Below are 14,699 nucleotides of genomic sequence, written 5' to 3' on the forward strand. Positions count from 1 at the left end.
GGAGGGGGGGGGGGGGGGGGGGGGGGGGGGGGGGTTGATTGATCTAGTCAATCAATTACAAAAGCAAGTCTTCTCTACAATTCGGTTCATCTGATACTCAAAACATTACTAAGTCATAAACTCCTGTCTCCTCATGTCATTCCTCCGGAGGCCAATTCTGCCCAGCATTCTCACTGATATCAATGTGATAGCCATAAACAAACACATATTGCTTCAGTAAGCCAAGACCAGGCAGGTCAGACAGTCAACCCATGATCCCAGATCAACCCAGCTGAAGAAAAAAAAGATGTAGGCTATTGCTTTCCAGATAGAAGAGGTTATGTCATCCATACCTCTGTCGATCTACTTCAACGTCTAAGCTTCTTTAAACAGTCTTTATAAAGTAGTAATAATAATAAACTACATATAATAATATTGATTATGAGTGTATTTACATGTGCTTACTTGCATAGACCATAAGATGCAATATTAACGAATTACAAAAATAGTGCAAATCAAACTGTTTACCGCAATTTAATAATCCTTGTACATAATATATTAGTTCTAATTGCGGTATGGTCCACAAAAACAACAACAACAATTTTGCAAATTACGATATGCGTATAGTTATACAGTATATAATAAATATCCATCGCATAATAAAACATAATATTGATGTGTATCACTTGACGGAGACTCACCTGGATCCGCCACCGAAATTACACACACAGCTTTACCTGTGATTTTCCCATATTCCACATACGCGCTGCATTTTGGACTGACTTCTAGACGGAGCACAGTCTTCCTACGCGCATAAGAGTGGGAAAAGCCAAATACAAAGTCACCCTGTTGACACCGCAGTGCTTCTGAGTCTCCAGTTGCACACTAACAGCCCTGAACTGAGGCTGCAGGGACAGGGAGAGTCTTGAGGAGTGGCATACAGGCGACGACGTTACATCACACACACATTACCTGCCAGTGGCGCGGTGTGTGTAACAACTGCAAACCACTCGAGTAAAGCTCGTCAATAGATGTTCGTCTAAACGCCTTGTTTGGAAGTTTAAAAATAGTGTAATGTCTGAAAAACGACGGACAAAGGAGACTCCGTTTCTGAACTTTAGTTTTTAAACGTTTACAAAACATCAACAAAACTGATGAGTTTCAGCGATGACTCATTTGAACGCCTCTGATTGGCCATTGCATTCCTAAGCTCAACAGAATTGTGTGTGATTGGTTAAAATGCGCAACACCGTAAAAACGCCTAAAATGAAATACGGTGCAACATGAGCAGATCTTAATTTAATGCCACAATCGACAGTCTATTCATATTCATTTTGTTAGCAATAGACGTAATAGATTAAATTTTTGTCCAATTTAGGGGCAAAAATGCCACTAAATTGGACAAAAATTAAATCTATTAAGTCCCCAGGCCACAGCCTTAAAGGGATAGTTCACCCAAAAATGAAAAATGTATGTTTATCTGCTTACCCCCAGGGCATCCAAGATGTAGGTGACTTTGTTTCTTCAGTAGAAGAAGAAACAAACGCCAGAGCGCGAACACACCTCACGCACCGGATGCCGTGCGCGCGCTCAAAGACAGTTGGACATAGTGGTGTATTAGAGGTAAAAAATGATATAAATACTGTTTGGTTTCTGGCACAAACCGATCGTTTCGTGTCTTAGGACATCAATGTGTCGTCACGAGCCGCAGGGTTTAATTTGGATTTGTCTGTGCATGCATTTTTTACTCTCATAGATTTTGTTACCATTGCCATGAGTTATACGACTGATAGACTGCAACGGTTGGACTTAAAAATCTTCATATGTGTTCTACTGAAGAAACAAAGTCACCTACATCTTGGATGCCCTGGGGGTAAGCAGATAAACATCACATTTTCATTTTTTGGTGAACTATCCCTTTAAGCGCGCCGCCTATGGCTATACAGTCATATAGAAAAAAAGACCAAAAGACAGGTATGCCTACAAACAGACAGATAGCTAGATAGACCGTGTGTTACTAAGTGGTTGCTGAGGTAATCTGAGGGGTTGCTAGTGAGGTTCTGGGTGGTTACTATTCTTGGCGTGTTCTGGATTGTTGGTAGATTGTTCTGTCTTTTTGATAGGACTAGTGGCTTTCAACCAGAGGGCCGGGGCCCACAAGAGGGCCTTAGCAAACTCCCAAAGGGACGCAAGACCTTATTTTAATTCACCCCCTCAGCAACTTTAAAGCAACTCTTTTTTCTTTAAATAATCAGCATTCCCACTTTCTTGAAAACCTTGAATATATGAGGAGTATTTATATTTATAACATTTAATATTTATAAATCTATTTAAATGTGTGATTTCTAGACCTTGGTCTAGAAAAGTCATGCATGAACAGAATCTTATAATTCCGTAGGCATTTTAGAATTAATTAAATCAGATATTTTGGGTAAACATATTTGTAAAAAAAAATCCTTATCCTTCCTTATTTAGTGAATCAAGAAAAACTGAAAAAGTCATTTTCATATTGTGGGCAGTGGGGGGCCTTGGAGTTCAAAAAGAAAGTTGACAACAGCTGTAGGGTGTTCAGAACGGTACGCATGGTGACAGATTACAGAGGACTAGCCTAATTTTCGTGCGAAATAATAATTGAAAAGCATGACTTTTCTCAACCTCCGTCATTTATCATAGGTATATATATATATATGATTTGGCTACAAGAACATGCTTCCGTTTAAGAACTCGTTGAGCTGCTCAGGAGAGAGATGAACACCTTCCTCTTTGTTAGACATCAGGAAGTGATGCATACACACACACACGCACGTATGTTTTGAAAGCTGGATTTCCCCACCTCAGTCAGTGTAGCGAAGAATTAATGTATTGCTTAATAATGGGATACATGTCAACATCTGATCCGTCTGCGGTATGTGCGCTCGATGTTTACACTCTTCCTGATATTGCCTTTTTGTTCGTGGTGAATTCTGATCTGTTTTTTTTAATAACGTGTTTGTATGTTTACATTTAGAAATTCGAACAGATGAGTAACTGCATTCGAAAATAAAAAGCGGGAATGAATGGCGTTGCCTACTTAGTTTACATTCATCACATACAATATAACACATAACACATATTCGGTGGTTGACAAAAACTGTAAAAAGTGAAACTATCGAGTGTCTTGAAGGTAGTTCACCTAAACTGCTTCCTTCATTTACTTATCTTCTTATCGTTTCAAAACCGTTTGACGTTCGTTCTTCTGTGGAACATAAAATAACATATTAGGAAGAATATGACATTCTCAGTCTTCCATTGCAAATTTTCCATACAGTGAAAGAAAATATTCATGACTTGTGCTGTCATTCTGTCTTCTCATTAATTTGAATTCCACGTAAAACATAAAGTTATTCAGGTTTGGAACAACATGAAGGTGAAATCATGAAAGAATTTAGTTTTTGAGTGGCTTTTCCATTTAAGGAGCTATTTTCACTTACCTGACCCCTTAAAAACTTTAGCTGGAGCAACCAGGTTTTTTTGGGGGGTTTTTTTTGTATGTGTGTGTGTGTGTTCTTTTTTTAGGGGGACTGTCATAATTTTACCCTGTGTGTATTTGAACATTTTGAATATCACTATTTTAGGCTAAATATTACTTCGTCACAATCAGTGTTTTAATTTCAGCAGTTAATTTCATAGTCATTGGGGCATTAATGAAATTTTTTAAAAGTGCCATGTTTTTTATTAATATTTATTTTTTACATATTTTTTAACGTGACACCTCAGGACACTGATTGAATTGCCACTTCAATGTCCCATTTTGCAGGTGCTTTGCTGAACATTTAAATCTGAGCTCAACCAATCACAGTTGTGTATCAGCCGTTTTCCTCAATCATGTCGGATTTGAATGACAACTCTTTGAACATAAATTTCTTGAAAGAATCTGTGTTGAAGAGGCTCTGTGAGTCTCTTGACAAGGCCAACAAGCATATGAGTTCAGTCACTGGGCCCAAGTAGATGTCCTCGATGTTCCACCAAGATATGGTAAGTCATTTGTGATCAGCAGAGACAAGTAAGAAATTTGGTTGAATTGTCTTGATTGACATGATATGCCACTGATATCAAACTTGATGCTTTTTGATCAGGATTAATGTCTCTGGCTTCAGAGGGCAGGCCAAGGGTGCTGATCCAGCCTCAACCTCAAAGGCTGCTGGTGGGAGATTTACTCTATCTGGAGTGCGGAGCTATTGGAAGACCCCTACCGCAATATCAATGGTACAGAAACGGAGTGCCGATCAAAAAAGCCACTAAGAGGATGTACACTGTAAGAGGACCAACAGATGACACATTTTTGGATAAATTCACTGTTGTTCACTTGGTTAGATACATTTAATTTCTGAGACAGCTTGGATGAAGTAGATTTAAAAAAAATTCTACACTGAAAAAGAAACAACTCAGAAAATCCTTGCAAGTTTCACAAATAATTACAAAGAAACGACAGGTAATACATTGAATTAAACATGAAATTATGAAGTGGAAAGACTGAAATTATATTTTCTTGTAAAATGTACTCCAATATCTTTGTATTATTTTCAACTGTCAAAAGTCTACATTTTTACAATGTAGTGAGAGATTTTTTTTTTTTAAATCAGGTCAAGAATTTGTTGCCAGAGCACCAGGGAAGGTATCGCTGTGAGATCTTCTGCAGTAATGAACGAACATGGAGCAATGAAGTGGATGTTGTTGTTGTTGTTGTTGTTATAGGTATGCATCATATCTTTTGTTTTATATTTATTCTTTGGTTAGATGTTTTCTGATCAAATCTGAACAGTAGTTACTTAAAGGCACAGTTCACCCAAACATTTAAATTCTGTCATTTACCCACCCTCAAGTTAGTTGCTGGTCCCCATTGACTTGGATGATTTTTTTTCTTTTCTCCATATTTTGGAAGTCAGTGAGGACCAGCAACTGTTTGGTAAAACTCTTCTTTTGCCTACAGCAGAAGAAAGAAACTCATACAGGTTTGGAACAACTTGAGGGAGAGTAAACGACAGAATTTTCATTTTTGGGTGAATTTTCATTTTAAGGCTGGAATACATTACACGACTTTAAAGATTTTAAAACACTATGCGTCATACACTTGCCGACTTTGCAAATGGTTACAGAGAAATCTGGTCATCATACACTAATCGACTGTGCATCACACACTCAAGTTGTTCGGAAATGCAGAAACGTGTTCCCTGTTGCTAAAAGACGCATGACATATAAAAACAATATGTGCTCTAAATTTGGCTTAAATCTTATCTTCCGATTATATGAAATCATAATTGTATAAAACCCAATATATGCATACTGGCTCACAACACATTAACGTGTCATGTTTGAATATGTACTAGATGTGCTAATATTGCAGTAATGAACGTGCACAATATTATTACTGTAGGCACTTTAAAATACTCAGAATAATTCTATACACTTTATTATCTGATTTTAGATAATCCTTATTATTGTGTCGATTTTTAGAATGCAGATTAGCTTCTTTTCCAACACTGTGTGTATGCAACATAAAAATGTATTCAGCTTTTCGTAATGGTCTTGAGCAAAGACAGCGGACGAGCTACATGAAAATGCTTAATATTTATTTAAATACTTAATATTTATTTTGAATCATTTGTTTACACATTTCTAACTGGACTAAAACATGCAAGCCAGAAAAGATCTTGATATTGGTTACAATTGTTTTCTGTTCTTTTGCACTTTAATCAGTTTGAAACATTTGTTTACTCTATACATATTTATTATGCAATGCTTTATTTAAATGTTCAAGTTCTTTTTAAATGTAAATGTTCAAGTTCTTTTTTTAAGTTGTTGAACTTGTTTTTAATAGAATAACACTGAAGTTTGTTGATCTTTTCAGCCTGTTTTTGTAATTCAGTGCAATACCGTATACTGTGATAAATGTTTCAGCACTCATTGTGATACGTAAATTTGATACTGTCACATGACCGATATGTACACAAGTTCAAATTGACATCTTCAGCCAAGAGAAAGCTTTTGGTTTGGGTAAATGTTTGGTTAATGCTTCATGCAAAGCTATCATATGACTTATGTAATATAGTAAATGCGTCAAACTGAGCTTCTTTTATTGTACTTTTTTGGAGGTTGAAAGTGTGATTCACTATCCACTTTCATTGTGTGGAAAATAACAGACAATACACTCTGTAAAATATCTTCTATATATTATTTAGTGTTCACCAGAAGAAAGTCATACAGGTTTGGAATGACATGAGAGTGAGTAAATGATGTCAGAATTTTCTTTTTTAATGAAATGACTCTTTGACGATTGCTCCTCCCTTTAGGTTTGTTGTATTATGCTGGACATGGTTATGAGAACTTTGGGAACAGCTTCATGGTGCCTGTTGATGCCCCAAATCCATACCGTTCAGGCAACTGTCTCTGTGTTCAGAGCATTCTGAAACTGATGCAGGAGAAGGAGACTGGACTCAATGTCTTCCTCCTCGACATGTGCAGGAAAAGGTGTGCATTTTGTGGTTTTATATCATATTCGCATTGGGAATTCATACATTGGTTGTCATCATTCTAACACTAATTTATTGCTTCAGAAATCTACATGACGATGCCACACCAAATGTTGTGCTCAAAGTTACAGCCAATATTGTGTTTGGATATGCCACGTGAGTTACTGAGTGTCTTTCTTTTTCATCCAGAAATAACATGCTGAAGTACATTTTGTTTACTTTCTGACAAGTTATGTTGAGATGTATTATATTTGCGAAGTTGCCAAGATGCTGAGGCTTTTGAACTGAGTTCAAGTGGATTCACCAATGGAGTCTTTATTAAATTCCTGAAAGAGCGCCTCCTAGAGGATGAGAAGATAACTGTTTTGCTAGACAGTGTGGCTGAAGGTGAGGGAACCTTGAGCATGTTAAAGTTAAATGAAGCGTTACAGCGTTTATTAGTTGAATGCAGGTCCATTAAGCTCAAACCAATGATTAACTTATTTGAAAAGTGTACTACTACTTTCAGTACTTTTTTGCACTTTGACTACTACTACAAAGATTAATTTTAAATATTAAAATAAATAAAATTATATTTCATCTACTCATGTTTGGTTGCATGTCTTGACAATCAAACTACTGTTCTGATTGTTTGTAGATATGGGTCAGTTTGACCCCACAAAGGGTAAGCAGGCTCTAGAGATCCGCAGCAGCCTGTCAGAGAGACGGTCCCTCACCGATCCCATCCACCCCGGGGACTACTCCGATGCAGCCGAGGCACACAACCTGCTCTGGTCTAAAGCACATGGTAATGTCAGCTACTTCACAATATTGTGCAACTCATTTGAATAACCATATAAAATAGGTTCACATTTTTTTGTCAAAATTAAATCTATACAAAAAAGTTTTGTTAATAAAAATAACATTTTTCATGATGATTACTAGTAATGAAAATATTATAATATATTTATGTAGTATAATTTTATATTATATCTAATTTTATATATTATTTAATATTATATATTCCGTTTTAAAACATTATTAAATTAAGTAACAATTGTATTTATAAAAAAACATATATATATATATATATATATAAGTTATTTCTTCCTCACCATATTTTCATCAACAGTGTTTTAATTGAAATCATTTAATTATTATCATGAAGCATATTTTTCCTCATTTCCATAATTGTTGACAATACCAAAAAAAAAACTGGATCAAACTTATATTTTCATTTCATCTTATTTCGTCATGACATGATTCTTATCATAGGGGGCCTCTATCATATTAACAAATTATAGTTTTTGACGAGTGAAATACTATAGTACGGTAAATGTAGTTTTTCTCAGCATTTGTCAAACTTTTGCATTTGTGTTTCAACCCAGAACTGCCGGAGAGTAAAATTCTGGACTTTGAATGTGGAGTTCAGATAAAAATGGACTTTGCTGCTGAGTTTTCCAATGTGCTGGTCATCTACACCAGCATTGTGAAAAAGCCAGAAGAGATGCTGTCTTGTCAGGCACACATAACTAACCTCCCTTTGGTTAGTGGTCTTTGTTTTTATTTTGGAGAAAGAAACTGCAATTATTCTTAATCACTACCATTAAAAGATGCGGGGTCAAAAAAGAAAGAACACATTAAATGGATCAAAAGCAATAATAAAAAATGTGTTACATACAATTTCTATTTAAAAATGCTGTTCCACTGAACTCTATTCATCAAAGAATGTATCACATTTTCCACAAAAATATAATAATAATATAATAATAAGAAATGTTTCGTGATCAGCAAATACGCATATATGAATGATTTCTGAAGACTGGAGTAATGACTGCTGAAATTTTAGCTTTGCCATCACAGAAAAATGCATTAAAATAAAAAACAGTCATTGTAAATTGTAATAATATTTTAAAATATTACAGTTTTTACTGTATATTGTGAGCAGATAAATGCAGCCTTGGTGACCATAAGAACCTTCTTTCAAAAATATTTAAAAATCCTAACTTTTGACCAGTAGTGTATACAGTGGGGCAAAAAAGTATTTAGTCAGCCACCAATTGTGCAAGTTCTCCCACTTAAAAAGATGAGAGAGGCCTGTAATTTTCATCATAGGTATACCTCAACTATGAGAGACAAAATGAGGAAAAAAAACTTTTTTTCCCCACTGTATCTGCAGAAATCAATGTACAATACTAATCAGTCTAATTATTTAGCTGCACAGTTTTTTGTTGTTGTTTTTTTTTAAATAATTGGACTAATAGCATTCTTGTCAATATTCCATATTGCCTATATATAAAACATGAAACATGTTTCTTAACATATGTTTGCAATAAGTAATGTTTTTCCTATTACCTGACTTTGAAGGATCTGGATGTGGACCCTAAGCTGATGAATAAAGAAACTCTGGAGGAAACAGGAAGCTTCCTACTTTCAGGGAGTCTTCCTCAGCACTGCCTCTACACCAGACTCGGCTCACTGCAGAAACTTAAGGTACAGCTCAAGACTGACTGACAATATTTCTTTAGATCTGATTTACAATACATATATAATTCAAAACTTCCTTGATACCTATTTTTCCTTCTTCCTGGTTTACAGGAGGAGCTAGCTTTCACTGTCTGCCTACACATCCAGTTTAACTCCCTAGACGACCTGGTCCAGTGGAACATGGACGTTAACGTCGGCAAGCCCCTCATTGCCAAACTGGATCTCAACCGTCCCACCAGGAAGAACAGCTGTCAGCTGACGTGTCACATGCCGCACAGCCCCTCGACCAGCCCCAGCCACAGTCCCGCGTCTGACCGCCGCTTCCACAGCCAGGGCCCCCAGCAGCACACCAACCCCTACCTCAACGTCTGTGAGCCCCTCCACGGAGCTGTAGGGGGTTATGGGGACTTTCGATTGTACGGTGACCATACATATCAATATGAGAATATGCCATGCTTACCCTTCCTGAACCCACCAAGTATTCCCATTGAGACCACTGATGACATTGACGACATGCAGAATGAGTTCATGAATAGTTTGCAACTCTATAACCATCCCTGAGTGAATACACAGCGTTAAACCAATGATTAAAGGGATACTCCACACAAAAATGAAAATTCTCATCATTTAGCCATTCCAGATGTATATGACTGACTTTCCTTCAATGAACAAAAATCCATCTCTGAGTCTATATAATGGAAGTGTATGGGATCACCAAAGTTGGCACTTCAAAAATTAAAAACCACATAAAGTGAACTTGATGGCAATCCATCTGACCCCAGTTATGGAAGCAATAGTTTAGTTAAAGTTAGTAAATATTAGTGTTTTTCTCATATACTTGTGGTGTTTTGCTTCAGAGAACATTGATTCATCAACTGGGGTCGTATGGATTACTGTCGTGTTTGCTTTTTGAAGCATCGGCTTTGACAAAAAGTCTAAAAAGTTGTCGAAAAAGTCATACATCCGGGACGGCATTAGAATGAATAAATGATGAGAAAAATGATCATGTAAGGTGGAGTACCCCTTTAAAGACTGTGTAGTTAGTATATTAAATGTCAAGGATGTATTTTATTTCAATTTTTTTAAAGATTTTATTTTTTTATTATTATGATAGGACAGATCAGATGTAGCGAAGGGAGAGAGAGAGGGGGGTGGGATTGGGAAAGGTCCTCGAGTCGGGATTTGAACTTGGGACAGCTGTTAAAATGTTGTCTGTCGATTAATGACCACTTTATAAATCAACTAAAATTAATTATTTCATACATTGATCGCATTCTTTTGCATTTGCATTTAGTGGTGATTGTAATGCAAAAATGTATCATCTCAAGTGATTGTCTCATCTCTATCAGTTTTCAGTCTTTACTTTCATGTGACTAACTTATTACGGCACCTTCAAAATATTTTAGCGTAAAGAAAATACTGTAGCACTGATACTGTAAGTATTTAGTCCTTTAAAATGATAATTTATCTTAAAAATCCTGTCACCTTATTACATCTCAATACGTCTCTTTTTTTCATATAGATTTTAAACATTTAGAAAAATCTTTATTTTTAAACAAAAAGTGCATAAATCAAATGTCATGATTATCTTCTAGTATGTAGATATTGGTCATAACTCTGACTTTGTAATGTAAGATTACTCAATGAGAAGGTCAGTCACAATTTGATAAAAAAAATAAATCAATAAAAACAAACAATTGATTAAAAAGAAAAACAAGAAACCAAACAAAAGAACTCTGAATAAATTTCTGAACAATGACATTCATCTCTTGTGTGATCAATATTTCTCAGGAAATGGAAACTTAATAGTTTCACTGCATAAGCAAATGCTTGTCATCAAGACGTTAGGCAACTAGATGACTTTGACTTCCTCTACACATTACATAAGAGTGCACTTCTCCTCAGCCTTGGATTTCATCTCCACAAATGTGGCATGAGCCTTTTCTTTGAGCTGCCCCATATCCATGTTCTGAAGGTTCTGCATTTGACCCATGATGGACTCCTTTTCCTCCTCCTGTGGCGCCTCTCCATCCACCATCTTGATCAGTTCTTCTGGCACGTCAATGTCATCTCCGGCCTGCTGGATCATAATCTCATCCTTTGCTCATATATGTAAGGATTACACACCCAGAACCCATAGTTTGCAGACATGCCTCAAGCATGACTTTAATAAATAAAACAGAGCATGAGGAGATTTGACCTATTCAAACTACTTCAATAAATAGTCACATTGCTTCTCAGGATGCTGATTTGATACTTATTTGTTTTCTTTTTTAAATGATTAAAGTGTTGATTAGAGCAGGCAATATTTTTGTTTTTATTTTGTACAGATACTGGCCATACCTGTGACACTTTTTTACTTACAGTAGTTTAGCGAGCCAGTTTGATTAGGAACAATGAAAAATAAAAACAAGTCATTAAATGAAATAATAAGAAAGCATTCTTTGAAATAAAGGAATAGTAAATATGTTCATTATTAAAAAAAAATACCTGAAAGTTTTTTATGATTTAAGTTGATTTTTTAATTATTATATGTATTTTATGTATATATAATTAATAGTTTCTTTAAAGAGAATTTTATGTCATCGGAGAATAGAATAATTGATCATTTTCAAATTTATGAAGGCCTTGTGTAGCATAAAAAAAGGACTAGGCTATTTATTTATTTACTTAAGTTTGTTTAATAATAAGTACAGTTGCCTCTGTGATTATTAATGATGATAATTAACTTATTATAAAATTAACATTCATTTCGGGAAAAAAATTTGATTTAACACTTCAAATGCCGAATATATGGTTACAGCTTTGCAAAATGTTAATAGTTTATTTCTATACTAACCTTAAGTGTGCACTACATTAATTGAATTGCATCTCTGTGACTGTAGATTTTATATCGATGGTTCAAAACCAGGGAGCCAGGGCCACTATATAGGGGGCCTTAGCAAACTTCTAAGGGGGGCACAGAATTACCCCCATTTAATTTCAAATTAGACAAAAGTTGTAAAAGAAGCTAAACCAACTAAAAAATAAATCAATTTTCTTATAGGTAACCTAGCCTAGAGGTAACCTAATTATAAATGTGACTTCTAGACCTGGAAAAGCCATGTAAAATAATAACTCCATTTTCATTTTTATACATTTTCCCTATGGAGTTCAACTTCTCTCTTCATCCACATGAAACTGCACACAGTTTGACAGCTCTACAGCAGTGCTGTCAAAGCTCACTTTAGGGATTAAGCACTGCAGGTGGTTAAGCCCTGAACATCCAGACTCACTATTTTAGTTTACTACATTATGCCTTAATCTCCTGCCACAATCTGCACTGCAACCTTCACACACTTGATAGCTTAACCATCTCTGCAAACTGATGCTATCCATGTGCTGCTTAAGCACAGTCAGTCAGGGACAGGAATAGCTAAATTACTGAAAGAGATTTGTTTATCTTCTCCTGGGACTCTCACCTTTGGAATTCGATATTTTTCTCTTAAACAAGTCCTCAGACAAGCCCTTTCTGCCTTTCTTGTAGCATATTCTGCATCTCTCTCCATCCTTTATTCCCAAAGAAGCAGGCAATGTACAGGAGATGAGAAAAGCACAAAGAACAGAAGTAGAAAATGAACAGGAACGTAAGCAGCAGTCAAGAACAGTTACAACAGTGTTATCAGAAAACAGCACAGTATCAGGGTACTTCATTTAATGTATACATTTAACACATTTAACATGTATTTATAACAGGGGAAATATAGGGGATGCGATTTCTTTCACCGCTCAACCAGTGCTAACATGAGTATCACATGATTCTAACATGAGTATCATGTGAAAGTTATGCTTCACATCACAAAACAATTATTAAAAATGTGTTTGAAAATTAGCTGATATATTTCAGTTTGTTCCTTGTGAATTTAATACTCACTTGAATTTACAACATTATTGAAAACCTCCTGGATAAAATAGGCTTGAATGGCCAATGTTTTTAAAAGAGTTTCAGACTTACTTTTCCTCCACCATCTGCTTCTGATACTCCTCATATTCTTCTCTGGACATTCCATCATGAGACATTTTGCTAGTTGTTCTTGTTTCTTCATCTGGCTGATCACAATGAATGAGAACTGATGCTCCTTCCAAAAAACAAAAGATACACTACTCCTTTCCTTTCCCCCCCCAATCAAGCTTTAGCTTCAGGATTGGTCTATCAGAGTAAATTCAATGAGAGGCTTTTCTGTGCGACAGCCCTGTAGTTGCATCACCAAGAACATGACCGTGGCCAAGAAAAGAGTAACCATATTCTGTCAAATTCCATCAGCAGGTATGAGCCCTTTGTTTCTATTGTCAGAAAACAGATTAATTCATCTTTTGCTCTTCATTTGCAATTTTGTCAAGGTCTTGCTGGTTAGGATAAAATGAGAATGTTTGTATCAGACACTTACAGTAATTATACACACACACACACACACACACACATGCAGTTAGGTCATATATTTTGACACAGGCACAGTTTTTATTATTTTGTCTGTTGACCAAAACATATTCAAGTTACAATGAATATTGGCTTAAAGTGCACAATCTGAGCTTTAATTTGAGGGTATTCACATCACAATTTGAGGAAAGGTTAAGGAAATACAGCTCTTTAATATGTAGTCAACAGTTTGGTTCATTCTGAGAAAAAAGAACGCACTGGTGAGCTCAGCAACATAAAAAGACCTGGACGTCCACGGAGGACAACAGTGGTGGATGATCTGAGAATCCTCTCCACGGTAAAGAAAAACCCTTTCACAACATCCAGCCAAGAGAAGAACACTCTCCAGGAGGAAGATGTGTCACTGTCAAAGTCTACAATCAAGAGAAGACTTCACCAGAGCAAATACAAGAATTCTGAAGTGTAGAGGAACATACTGTCTGCCCAGATTCAGTCAAATGCAGCAAAGCTGATTGGGTGGCGCTTCATAGTACAAGTGACCCAAAACATACAGCAAAAGCAACCCAGGAGTTTTTGAAGGTAAAAAAGTGGAATATTCTGCAATGGCCAAGTCCATCTCCTGATCTCAACCCGATTGAGCATGCATTTCACTTGCTGAAGATAAAACTAAAGGCAGAAAGACCAACAACAACTGAAGTCAGCTGCATTAAAGGCCTGGCAAAGCATGGCAAACTAGGAAACCCAGTCTCTGGTGATGTCTATTTGTTCCAGACTTAAGGCAGTCATTGCCTGCAAAGGATTCTCAACAAAATATTAAAAATGAACATTTTATTTATGATTACATTTATTTGTCCAATTACATTTGAGCCCCTGAAAATGGGGGGCTGTGTATAAAAATGGTTGTATATATCTAAGCATTTTCTATTTTTGTTCAACCCCTTGGATTAAAGCTTAAAGTCTGCACTTTGTCGCGAATCAGCTCATGGGGAAATATGAATAATTAACCATAACTAGTTATAATTAACTATTCATATTTTAGATCCACTGTAGATATTTAGCTGACCACTCAGGGTCAACTGTCTTGTCAATTCTAAGACGTTAATTTCCTGGTTAAGGGAAATAACTTTCTTACTGTACAATTCTATAAGCTTGTAACGTAAATCTGCATGATTATTCACTCCGGTTATGAGTAAACAATGAACACGTCAAGTGTGATACAAGTAAGGTTTTATTAACTACATAAACACTTAAACTAGTCCAACATACTACATAAACACATTAAGCCGGTCCAACATACACATACGCACACACACACACACACACACACA

General features: G+C 36.0%; 3 protein-coding genes and 1 long non-coding RNA gene across 5 annotated transcripts in view; 2 read left to right on the forward strand and 2 right to left on the reverse strand.

Annotated features, from left to right (window-relative positions):
• The window catches only part of LOC107587491 (uncharacterized), a 4,902-nt gene extending 4,008 nt beyond the window's left edge, over positions 1-894 (reverse strand). The window contains exon 1 of the long non-coding RNA XR_001609483.1: positions 681-894. This is a non-coding gene — a long non-coding RNA (uncharacterized lncRNA). The remainder of the gene's footprint in view (positions 1-680) is intronic.
• A 3,044-nt stretch (positions 895-3,938) lies between these two features.
• LOC107587531 (mucosa-associated lymphoid tissue lymphoma translocation protein 1-like) lies at positions 3,939-4,766 on the forward strand (the record flags this gene model as incomplete). The annotated part of the gene is made up of 3 exons (XM_016275345.1): positions 3,939-3,993; positions 4,116-4,273; positions 4,602-4,766. Coding segments are annotated over 3 exons (378 nt in total), but the record flags the coding sequence as incomplete, so codon positions are not given.
• A 1,193-nt stretch (positions 4,767-5,959) lies between these two features.
• Positions 5,960-10,457, forward strand: LOC107587532 (mucosa-associated lymphoid tissue lymphoma translocation protein 1-like). The gene is made up of 8 exons (XM_016275347.1): positions 5,960-5,969; positions 6,309-6,486; positions 6,573-6,644; positions 6,748-6,875; positions 7,126-7,275; positions 7,856-8,013; positions 8,835-8,960; positions 9,066-10,457. The coding sequence occupies exons 1-8, from the start codon at positions 5,960-5,962 to the stop codon at positions 9,513-9,515; spliced, it is 1,272 nt and encodes a 423-aa protein (XP_016130833.1). The 3' UTR covers positions 9,516-10,457.
• A 32-nt stretch (positions 10,458-10,489) lies between these two features.
• LOC107587492 (complexin-4-like) lies at positions 10,490-13,052 on the reverse strand. 2 transcript variants are annotated; one of them, XM_016275289.1, is made up of 4 exons: positions 12,949-13,052; positions 12,416-12,503; positions 12,151-12,154; positions 10,490-11,057 (listed from the first exon to the last, which is right to left on the reverse strand). In XM_016275289.1, the coding sequence occupies exons 1-4, from the start codon at positions 13,011-13,013 to the stop codon at positions 10,834-10,836; spliced, it is 381 nt and encodes a 126-aa protein (XP_016130775.1). In that variant the 5' UTR covers positions 13,014-13,052; the 3' UTR covers positions 10,490-10,833. The 2 variants fall into 2 exon arrangements, with proteins under 2 accessions (XP_016130775.1, XP_016130774.1); XM_016275288.1 differs by lacking the exon at positions 12,151-12,154 and having other exon boundaries at positions 10,490-11,031.
• Positions 13,053-14,699: the final 1,647 nt, after the last annotated feature.

Source organism: Sinocyclocheilus grahami, unplaced genomic scaffold (genome assembly GCF_001515645.1).
Source record: "Sinocyclocheilus grahami isolate Dianchi unplaced genomic scaffold, SAMN03320097.WGS_v1.1 scaffold93.1, whole genome shotgun sequence".
Lineage (NCBI taxonomy): Eukaryota > Metazoa > Chordata > Actinopteri > Cypriniformes > Cyprinidae > Sinocyclocheilus > Sinocyclocheilus grahami.

Bases quoted from the DNA above. Each gene is read 5' to 3' on its own strand.
- LOC107587532 (XM_016275347.1), top strand. The intron at 6,645-6,747 runs GTGAGTTACTGA...ATATTTGCGAAG, and splicing joins ATTGTGTTTGGATATGCCAC to TTGCCAAGATGCTGAGGCTT. The intron at 6,876-7,125 runs GTGAGGGAACCT...GATTGTTTGTAG, and splicing joins GCTAGACAGTGTGGCTGAAG to ATATGGGTCAGTTTGACCCC.
- LOC107587492 (XM_016275289.1), bottom strand. From the start codon at position 13,013: ATGTCTCATGATGGAATGTCCAGAGAAGAATATGAGGAGTATCAGAAG. The intron at 12,504-12,948 runs GTAAGTCTGAAA...TTGGGAATAAAG, and splicing joins AAGCAGATGGTGGAGGAAAA to GATGGAGAGAGATGCAGAAT.